Source organism: Nelumbo nucifera, chromosome 5 (assembly GCF_055504915.1).
Source record: "Nelumbo nucifera cultivar China Antique chromosome 5, China Antique-T2T, whole genome shotgun sequence".
In the NCBI taxonomy this organism is placed as follows: Eukaryota; Viridiplantae; Streptophyta; class Magnoliopsida; order Proteales; family Nelumbonaceae; genus Nelumbo; species Nelumbo nucifera.
The window spans coordinates 17,996,979-18,008,112 of NC_142653.1; the positions used below are offsets into that span (position 1 = coordinate 17,996,979).

The 11,134-nt window shown below is 36.1% G+C and overlaps 2 protein-coding genes and 1 pseudogene across 6 annotated transcripts; all 3 read right to left on the reverse strand.

The window, feature by feature from the left end:
* Positions 1 to 967: 967 nt before the first annotated feature.
* Positions 968 to 1,384, reverse strand: LOC148791262 (pectinesterase 1-like). Its single transcript, XM_088888138.1, has one exon. The coding sequence runs from the start codon at positions 1,382 to 1,384 to the stop codon at positions 968 to 970; it is 417 nt and encodes a 138-aa protein (XP_088744264.1).
* A 5,126-nt stretch (positions 1,385 to 6,510) lies between these two features.
* Positions 6,511 to 11,134, reverse strand: LOC109114581 (uncharacterized). 5 transcript variants are annotated; one of them, XM_088887212.1, is made up of 10 exons: positions 11,001 to 11,134; positions 10,788 to 10,860; positions 8,980 to 9,018; positions 8,807 to 8,866; positions 8,409 to 8,575; positions 7,802 to 7,871; positions 7,528 to 7,606; positions 7,116 to 7,316; positions 6,943 to 7,041; positions 6,511 to 6,857 (listed from the first exon to the last, which is right to left on the reverse strand). In XM_088887212.1, the coding sequence occupies exons 1-8, from the start codon at positions 11,126 to 11,128 to the stop codon at positions 7,312 to 7,314; spliced, it is 621 nt and encodes a 206-aa protein (XP_088743338.1). In that variant the 5' UTR covers positions 11,129 to 11,134; the 3' UTR covers positions 6,511 to 6,857; positions 6,943 to 7,041; positions 7,116 to 7,311. The 5 variants fall into 5 exon arrangements, with proteins under 5 accessions (XP_088743338.1, XP_088743337.1, XP_088743336.1 ...); XM_088887211.1 differs by lacking the exons at positions 6,511 to 6,857; positions 6,943 to 7,041 and adding an exon at positions 7,392 to 7,431 and having other exon boundaries at positions 7,177 to 7,316; XM_088887210.1 differs by lacking the exons at positions 6,511 to 6,857; positions 6,943 to 7,041 and having other exon boundaries at positions 7,177 to 7,316; positions 7,392 to 7,606.
* LOC148791263 (mitochondrial arginine transporter BAC1 pseudogene) lies at positions 6,723 to 7,220 on the reverse strand (annotated as a pseudogene).

The following is an 11,134-nucleotide window of genomic DNA, read 5'->3' on the forward strand; positions in this document are numbered from 1 at the left end:
TTTCATCAAACATAACTTATAGTCTGTCCATGTGAGGCCCACCTCAGAAAGCCAAAAGCCACTGTGCTTCAGCCCTCCCAAATGGGCACTAGAATTGTATTTCATACCATTGCTGTTAATTTCTATCTGAAACGTTTTGGGTTAATCAATATAAATTGACATACAATTGTTATTTGAGGCTATTATGATTAAAATAGGTATATCATAAAAATGCATGTGTGAGGCTATTTCTAAAATCATTAATTTGTTGTTCTTTCTCTGGGGTAAAGTCTAATTGATATTCTAACTAAACTAATTTTCACATGTGATGTGATAATATAGATCTCTTACCAATTTGTATTGGTCAACTCAAAAACCTTTCAAGTAGAAACAACAATTATATCAAACACAACCTAAACAAGTCCACTAGTTGATGCACCTCTGAAACTTCTGAAGGTTTTAGTGAAATGACCTAGGAATCCTCCATGTGGATGTTCCTATTCCTTCATAGGGTTAATTTCAACTCTTGAATGGATTATATATCACTTCAACAAAAATCTGAATTGCAGCCCCTCCCTATAAATCACATTCTGCCCGTAAATTTAACATCAATCTAGGGTCAGGATTCAGTCCACCCCTAGAAATCCTAGCTCCACCCTAGAAGTGGAGTGAACTATAAAAACCCAAGATTTTATGCTAAAGATTTTCAATGCTAATAATAAAACAGTGTAGTAAAGACTTCACTGTATTTGAATCTTAACCGGTTTGCCTTTGCTTTCCGTGACAAACAAACAAAACACGGGATATGATCCCGAGGTATGTACTTGTTCATCTTTTTTTTTTTTTTAGATTTTAGTCGATAAGGGCAACTTTTTGCCCTAAATATCAATAAAAGATAGTGTTTTTATAAAATAACTAAAATAAGATAATTTTTATTTGAAAATATAGGGCAATGCCACTGTTCATCGTCTTCCTTGCATCATCGGTTTCAAGAAGCGCAAGCCACCACCAAATCAAACTTCGTCGTGTTGGTCGATGCTTGCAGAAGCTTTCTATCTCTAGGCGACACCCATCTCGGGAACCCACCCACCATTCTGCCATACTCTGGGAACACCTCAGCCTTGGAGCTTCTGTTCGACTTTGGGATCTTCTTAAGCGTGGCGAGAGAATTACTGACCGAGTGGCTTATGTTGTACAGGCCTTGCTTGATCTCTTCTCTTACGTTGCCCTTACTGTGAGCGAATCCATCAAGACAGGTGTATTGATTCGTCATTGCAGCACTTAACAGAGTTCCCAAGTCATTATAGTGCCTCGAAGGTGAGTTTTTCGGTGACAGACCGGACAGAGCGCTTTTAAGATCAGCGACAGTCTCGTCTAAAAGCTCGAGACAGTCATCCAGAGCCATCTCTTGAAGCGGGTCGAGTGTTCTGAGCTTCATTCGGATGCCAGTGCAGTTAGAAGCAGATGTTCTGACTTCATTGACTGTGTGCTGGACTGTAGCGGACTGGCATCCGAATGGGCGATCTGAAGATGTTTGTGAAGGTGCAATGGTGGGTTTTGATGGACTTTGGTTCCTTTTTGATCGGATTTACTGAGGATAGTAGTATTAGTAAAAGGGTTGAGAGGGTTAAGAGAAGAGGCAGCAGCACTTTAGTTATGCTTTTGAGATAGAACATGGTGCTTCAGTCTTCAGTCTTGAGAGAAGGAAAGAGCCAGGAGCAGAAAGATGGGAAGTAGAGAAACAAAGAGGAGGAGAAATGGAATGATTGGCTAGACTCTTTAACTGTGGTGTCTGGAATAATATTGTTGGGGGCTTAATTAATGGGGCAAGCTTTCGTGGAACATCACCGATTAAAAACAATCGCACAGGCAAAGGAAGAGGAAGGCGATGATATAAAAACTTATCCTATTTTTGCTATTTTATAAAAATATTATTTTTTTATTTGATATTTAAGGTAAAAAGTTGCCCTTATCTGTCAGAAACCCTTTTTTTTTTTCAATTTATAGGCACATTATTAGTGTTATTTATTGCTTATTATTTTTCTCAAGGGTGAACGGCATCTCCTCCCTCTCACAAGGCTGTGTTTGGTGTGATAAAAAATAAGAGAATCAAAAAGTTAGAAAGTTCTTTTAGTAATTTTGTGAAGAACTTACCCTCAAATTTCTGTTTTATCTTATTTTTTATCAAACAAAACATATCTTAAAGTCTTTATATACGTGATATAAATTCATAAAGTTGATAAAGAAAGATAAACCGATTTAGGAACAATCTAAACAAATTGACATTGACCCAAGTGGTCAAACTGTTTCAATTGTCACCCCGTGACAGAAAGCATAATAATATCTCAAAAACTGTTGATTTGATCAAAGAATTGTTCATCAATGGATGGCGGTCAACCCATTTGGTTGGATAATTTTTTTTTTTATTTGAGGGTTCTCAATCCAGGTTAACCCAAACTTGAGAATTTGTCAAAAAATTGTTGAATTAGTCAAAAAAAAAAAAAAAAACTATTGATCTACCAGGTGATCCATCAATCTATTTGATCCAAACAAAGGGTCACCGGTTACAAATTATTATGTACACATATAATGTATGGAAACTTATGCGACTATAATTATGCGCTGAAATTGGCTTCAGTGCTTTTAAGACCATGCTCATATCATTCATACAGTTCCTTGCAGCCTTGCATTGGGAATCTCTCTCTAAAAAACATACAAATATAGAGATATTCTTAACAAATGATTATAAAAGACTGTACAAACAGTTATGATAGCATGGTCTTATGAGCACTAAAGCTGATCTTCTATGTGCTTGGTGGTCGAATTGAATTGTTTTTTTAGACACAAGTGGCACCCATATGAATTTGATCTATTTATAACTGGATTGATTATGGATCAATCCTTGTCCAATCCAGCTATCATCCCATTCGATTCCATATATAAATATAAATAATTTTTAATTAATCTTATTCAGAAAATTAATAGGAAAATCATTTTTAGTTCATTTTACTAATAGAAATATTAAACTCAAAGTAAAAAATCATATTATATTATATTTTGAATGTAATAGTACACCCCCTTCTTCTTCTTGAACATGGCATGCTGTATGAATTATGGCTCTTCTATGCGAATTATGATTCGGTTGGATTTGCGTAAATTGAACATGCCATGCTTGAGCTGCGACAGTAGAAGAGTCCTAGCCCTAGTGGCTCACTGTTGAATGAGTCCCATCTAAGAGATCTCTTATTCACAAACTCTTCCCACATTCCTACCCAACACCCACAAGAAACTGCAACCGTGTGCTGTGAACATATATCTCCCCTGAGAGATTGCAAGTTCTACATTTCAAGGACCTAATGTCTCTTGGGACATCCAATTTCACTGGGTCACATATTTGGTTAATTACTCATGTAGATCCTGTATATTTAGGAAACTATTTAAATATATCTTAAAATTTTAATATATATATATATATATTATTGATTTTATTTAAATTAAGTTTAACAGATAAATGTAAAAAACTTAATTATTCATCGAATTTTCAAAATATGCCATGAAATCCACACACCCCGGGTTCGATATGTTTGCAGCCTTATGCCCGATACCAAGCACTCCTCATGCTTAAAATGTGCCTCTCTCTCATTCTTCTGGACTGCTAAAAAACATTCCCCAAGGCATATTTGGGTGATTGGGAGTAAGGAAGGTACGAGAGAAACACAGAAGCACAGCGGAGCCACAACATGTTTTCTCATTCTCGTCAGTGAGATGAGTTTGATCGAGCGCAGCTGAGCGACTGGCCCGCCTAAACATGTTTTGGCAAGCGCCTCACCTACTAGCCAGAGCCACCTCCATGATGAAGAGTTGATATTGATCCTTCTCCACCGATCTCCCGTGCATTTTAACCTCAGAATTTTAATCCATTCTTAGGCCTCAGCACTATTAAATGATAAAGATCTAAAGCCAAAGGGAAGCTCAGGCCTCAGCTCAAAGTGCATCCAATTTACAAAAAGCGGAGGGAGATATTAACCGGAAAGGAGCTTTTAAAATAAGTGATGAGATTAAACGTGGCCTGAAATTTTAGGGTCAAATAATCTTGCCGATTCCGCCAAAAATTGTCGTGGTCTCTGATTGTACTTCCACCAATGCTCCAAATGATCAACTTACTCAAAAAACAAACCCTTTCTAAAATCGGAAAACGCTTCTTTAAGTTTAATCCTTTTCCTGAGTCATTGCCACTGCCAATATATACCAAGAAAACATTTGGATGGTTAAGACCAAGGTTTTTAAAACCGAACTAGACAATGAATCAGTCAGGGTCGGATTCTTGGGTCAAACAGTCCAACCATTCAAATCAAACAGACCATCTGTTCTAATAAAAAATAAAATAAAATAAAAAACGGTTAAAACCATTGGATGGTTCAAATGGTTTGACTGTCTGAGTCAGCTGTTTCCTGACCAAATCAATGGTTTTTGGCAAAATAATGGTTGTGGGGTAAAACTGACCGATTCCCAGTTTTTCTGGTCCAGTTCAGTTTTGAAAACCATGGTTAAGACTCTAACAATCGAGCTACTTAATCAGAGGTTTTGCGTACAATGTCAACCTTTCTTTAGGGAGGCAAAGATCAATTTAGATCTTTTTTTTTTTGTTTTTTTCCTGAATTATTATTTTTTGTTTTTTCCTGTTCCCCTTTTCAGGGTTAGATGCATGATTTTCGAACCGCCATTGATCTGGACAGCCGGATCCTTCAGCCTGGGTTCTGTCCAGGCAACTGGTTCCGTTTAACCCCAAAACCAGTCCCTGACAAAAACTGTTGAATCAGTCAACAACCCATTGACCCGGGTGGTCAACCCATTAACCCATTCAATGAATTTTTGCCATTTTTATTTTTAATTATATTATAATTTTCTTTTTGTCAAGACAGATTATCTATTTGAATTGAATGGTCGAATCATTGACCCGAAAACCAGTGGCCAAATACAATTCAATTTTCCAGGTCGTTTTTTAAAACAATGATTTGATGAACATTAACATAAAAGATTTCTGGGTCTCGGTTATTAGTTATAAGGGCAATATTAATATTATAAAAACATTTAGAGCAAGCTCCAAACGGTCTATTAAGCTAGGGTAGTCCTATATATATATTATGTGGGGTTGATTTCATCAGGGTATATCTAAGTAATTTTCTAAATATAGAGGCTATATATAAATAATTAACCCTCACAATTTCATTATGTAACCTTGCAATCTATTTTGTAAATATAAATAATATCACTTGTCGGTGGTCTCAGGTTCTCAGCATTGTAGAAACTAAATTCGATACTGGCCAGTAATTCCATAATTCCATCAGCATCTAATTTGTTCCTCAAGATAATGCTGATATTAGTGGAGTCAGCTTATCGTTCCTTTACATAAAAAGGTCGTATTTGGAACGGCTCATGGGATGCATCCTACTCAATTCAGGCACGACCAAAATGCAGGCATTAATATTGGATATATGAGCTAATACATTGGCGATATACCTTCTTCAGCTGTGCAAATATTTTGATTCACTGGTTCTATTTTACATATAAACAGAACTGATAACTGCTTGGCTCAGCTTTTGGCTTATAATGATTGTAATAAATATCAAAAACCACTAGTAGTAGAAAGGTACCACCATAGCAATAGAATATCAAACTAGCTGCATTAAAACATTAAAATTAAATGTATGAATTCTTCAAACTTCAATGAGATAGAAATCTTTTTCCAAATGAGATACAAGTTAATTTCAACGACCCTCTTGAAGGCTCGAACCTGGTTCTGATTTCCAAAGCGTGAGTCGGGCCAGCCTTTCATTCATTATCGACACAATATATATTCAGTCCTGAGCCTGAGACCGAGCCCGAGCCCAGCCCGACCATTGGGCCTAGATTATAAGCCCAAGGCCCGAGCTTAAGCCCGAAGCCCAACTTGTAACATCTTGTGATTTCTATAGCAAATTTTACATATTTAATGCTTCCATAGAAGGCCTTTGCTGGGATTTTCCAACGCCAGTTAGCCAATGTAACCCCTTTCATTTAATTTTCAGATTTTTCATCTATTTTATTTGTCTTGGATAAAAACTCGAAGTTTTTTTTTTCATTTATTATGTTAATATTTCATTCCAATATTCTAGTCTTTGTTTCTCATGGATGTTTTCTCGCTTACGGCATGAATCAGAGAATGGTATCATTTCAACATTTAGTCTCTTTGCTAAGCAAGATAAGGATGTAATGAGAGAGGGAGAGGGGTGGGAATAGAGAGAGAAAACTAAGGGTCCGTTTGGTTAAGTCAGGAATCAGAATCGGTTTCCAATTCCTGCTGTTTGGTTCAACTAGAAGCTGAAATCGGAATCAGCCAAAATTTCCAATTCTGCCCCTATTAGAAGAACCTCAAAAGCATCCACTAATTATATATTTTCAACATATACAGACATTGGGAATTCATGTAATTAAACCGGTTCTGTCATAAGAACTTCCATATGATGACATCTTTAAAATCAAATCATCCTCACTAGCAATTATGATTTATGAATTATATCTAATAAAACATGAACAAATTCATGGTAGTTCAACACAGTACCTAAATATTGCATCAATCAAGAACAAAACTCATGAAAACAAAATTGCCAAGCCACTTGAATGATTTGCCATCGGAGAAGTGCACGTTTGCTATTAGGACGAGGACAGGAGCATAATGGAAGTCACTATCATCAAATAAGCCTTCAATCGAGCCTAATCCCTAAAAGTTTGGCAGTGAGCTCCCATGCAACAATTGCAGCAGCATTTGCAGGAAATGCTCTTGCTAATGTGGGACCAATGCCAGTGTAGCATCCTTTAATTCCTTTCATCCTGTATATCTACAGAAACAGTCCTGATAAGAATGTGCCATAAGGTGGTTTGAACATCCAGGATTCCAGGGGGAGGAAAAGAACTACATATTACCGAGCTCAGTATGCGAAATGGATTTCTAGTAGAAGTTGAATCGGGTGCAGTCTGAATAACGGTCTTTGCCACATCAAAGGGTAGAACCACGGACCAGTACTGTCAAGAAGACCAAATATTGTGAAATCCAGTCTCATATGATTCTTATATGCATTAAGTTGTCAAATACTTACTGCAACACCACCAAGCCCACCAGTGATTGTGCCAATCCCTGCATCAATCAATATATTTGGCAGATGGCTATAGACAGATGAAGCAGAATTCACTTGCATGTACATGTAGTAACGTGTATACTCATAAGTGCCGAAGAGGATCACATTTCCAACAGATTCTCTCAATAAAGTTGCAGTACCTCCACGAAATATACCCTTAAGCTGAGAATATAGATGACAATAAGTACCAATCACATCATTCTCCATGTTTCAAAGTAAACAGAGATATTATCTTACCCCCTCACTCTTTATTGTTTTAACAGCACAATCAAGAGTACTATTGTATTTGTCACATTTACCAACAAGCGAATCAGTCCCTTGAACTTGCAATATGGCCAACAGACAATTGAAATACAGGAGGGCAGCAACTCACCTAAGCTGATTATAGCTCCGCCATAAGCTGCTGAAGGAATGATAAACTGAAATTGTGGCTTACTGCTATTCAGTTCTCCCTTCACAAATAGAGTGTTTAATTAACCAGGGATTAAAATTAACTTTTGTAAGTAAAAATATATGCAACATCAACGAATGAGGTTATAGCCTGCAACAACTTGTTTCGGTGTTGAAAAAAAATCATTGAACAGCATATTCAATCACTCTATGACAAAGAAAAACCTGAAGTGATTTTTTGGTTTGGGAATAAATACCAAAAAGAATTGAACTTTCAACTGCCACTCCAATAAAAGAAGAAGTTGCACCTCGATATAGTCCTCTAACCTGTAAAATAACATAACCACACTTCATTATTTAGAATAAAAATTATGGAAAAGGTTTAGGTTTCTCAACTATATTATAAATTCACAGATACAAGTACTGTTTAGACCATCTGACCTGAAAAGAACCACTAGATGCAGATGCACTAATAGCAACCCCCCCCCCCCCAAAAAAAAAAAAAAAAAAAAAAAATGAAAAGAAATAGATGCAGAGATATCAAATCAACGCAGTACAGCTTGTTTAAAATGAGATGGAACCCCCTTCTTAACAACAGTACTGGTATTTTTTCTATTAATGAATATCATGGTAAATGTTTACAAAACTCTAATATGCTATTAGCTTTCTACCAAAAAAAATAAAATAAATAATAATAATAATAATAGCTAAACTTAGGAAGACAGTATTTTATGTACCACATGCAGGAGAAGCAAAATGCTCACATGTTGGCAGGAAAATATCACTCAGTTGAATCTATCACCCACAAGATTTCTACTCAATTTCTATATAGAAGGTCTGCAGAGGACACTATGGCAAAGTTACCTCATATGCTCAAGTTGACTAACAAGAACAGATAGAATGACTGCATATACACTGCTTGTTATCCCAGTTGACTCAGATATCTCAAAATGAGTGAACACATAGGAAGCGGATTGTGTAGTCAGTGACACAAGAGGAAGCATTATAACTATAACCAAGCCTCCAATAACCTGTCAAGGAAGCAATACAATTTTTAAATGTTACACTATCAGCTGGATGTTGCTGGAAATGACTTATCAGAAATCACTTAAAAATGAAAAGAAAGACAAAAAAAAAGAAAGGAGAATAGTATACTATCTATGCTGGAAATAATAGTATTTCCCCTTCATTTCCTGTAAAAGGGAGCAATAAGAGCAGGTTGTGCTTCTATTTGTTAGTATTTAGACAGAGTTCTGTTTCACCTGTATAGATGCTAAGGTGCTTGGACCTTGCATGGGCGCAACTTGAAGCAAGCTTCTGTCCTGGAAACCAAAAGACAAGTCATAAGGAAAGACAAATACCAACAGCATGTGAAATTGTATACTATCTATGCTGCATAAACAAAGAGTTCAAGCCACAATAAGGAAAAACAAACCGCTTTATTTGAGAATTTTCCTTTTTTCTGTTGCTTCTCCTGTGGATTGAATCGTAAGTACTTGTTAAATCCTGAATTCCTGAGTTTTATTGTAAGAGAATTCTAGTAAAATTTCAGCCTCAGTCTGGAGGGAATCAAAATTAACACATCAAATAGTCAAACAGCATGTGCACATCATTATCTTCGTACCATAATTTGACTATTGAATCATAGATATACATCATTATCTATTAACAACTTAGGGGTGATTGCTTGGTGGAATGGTAATATCATGAGTGAGAGAACATGAGATCTAGCCCAAGAGTAGTCGCTTAATGCAAAAGATGCTAGAAGCTAGGTCCATATCCAGCCCACCCCTCCCAAGATCCCAGATAGCTGGGACCAGAATTGGGTAATGGCCTTCCTTTATAAATCTAGCTACATCATTGTTTATTTTAAGCAACTTTACAGAAAACGATTTTATTACGGATCATCCCCCCAAGCTTAGACCCTAAATTCCTCATTCCAAGAGATTAAAAGTTCCCATTAATTCGGTTAATACATGGATGGCAACGAATATTGGTTTCCTTGGTGAACAGATGAAATACCAAACTACCAATATTTGACAAATATGGTGATGCAGACAAGTGCTCTACCCAGATTTCTCAAGTATATTAAGAAGAAATACTTTAAATTACTCCGCATACAAAATAATTATTAGTTATTGTTATTATCTGGTCATCTCTGGTCCCCCTGTACAATGGGGAGATCTGCAGGCTGTAGCAAGGGTGTTGTGTTATGAGCTGATTGTTGTAGATGGAAATACTGTCATTTGAAAAAAAAAAAAAAAAAAAAAACTTCAGATGATTCATGTATCTCTGGTCAGAATGAGTTTGGACTTGAATTGTGCACTGACTCTGATGACCCAAATTATGCATGGTAAGCTTCATAAGTATCCACGGTTAGTTTCTCAATTTGGTTTCAATACACCCTTAGTTGCAGGAGTAGGATCTTAACATATTAAGGTGTCACTGTGCCTTCAGAGATTTGTTTCTGTTTAGCATGCTTGCATATTATGCATGTAATATTTTTTTTATCAATATATTATGCACCTATCATATTATGTACAAACTCCACAATCGAAATGTTTTGGAGTAAACATTTAGAACTTCACACGGTTAATAATTTCTAAATAGATAATTTCTATGCAAATAATTTGCCATTTTCAGAGAACGAATATGGAATTTGTATATAATAATGTTTTCTTGACCTTTATAGGTCGTTTCTATGCAAATAATTTTAAAGAAAATATTTTTTTTGTCTTTTCTATGTATATAATCATATATTATACATCTTACATATTTTACATGATTTGGTCAGTAATCTAGTTAGAAAGAAATGAGAAAATAGAGGGAAAAATAGAAGAGAGAGTATAAAGTTGAAGAAAACAGGTCTGAAAAAAAGTATGGGCGTACAGTCCCTTTCCATTATATAAACTCCTTTTCAAATATAATTGAAAGTATACCCCTGATTGTACTCCCTTAAACTGCAAATCATAAGAGATAATCAAAGACAAGAACTTAAATGAACCCAGGAATACACCTGTACACATAAACTCCCTACTCTCACTCAAACATTATACAAGATAGAAATATGGAGCATTTCTCAATAATATGCATTAACATGTAAAATATATGCATATAAGATAGAATGAAAGAAAACCATACACGAAAGCTTCTTGTACTGTATTATTGTTGTATGCCAAATTGCTAATTTCTTTTTGGAAATGCCAAATTGCTAATTTTTTTTGGAAATGCCAAATTCCTCACCGATTGCTTGATGTGAAAAACCCATAATGGTAGCAGTGAAGTAGATCGATCCCAAAAATGAGTAGGAGCAGATCTGAAAATGATAAAACCAGTCAGTTAGTGAAAAAAAAAAGAAGGAAGAATGAGGAAGAGGAGGAGAGGAAGAAGATTCAATCAGTGGGCGGTTGATTTCGAAGAAGAAGGAGGAGGATAATGGTTTAGCAGTGGTTTTACCTCGCCGGAGGTTGGTTTGGCCCTCTGTTCGGCGATGGAGTTCTCTCCTCTCTGTTCGGCTCTCCTAATGGAAGATGGCGATGGAATTCTCCCAATCTCTTCGATTGGATTGAAAATGAGGAGGGCATTTTTGT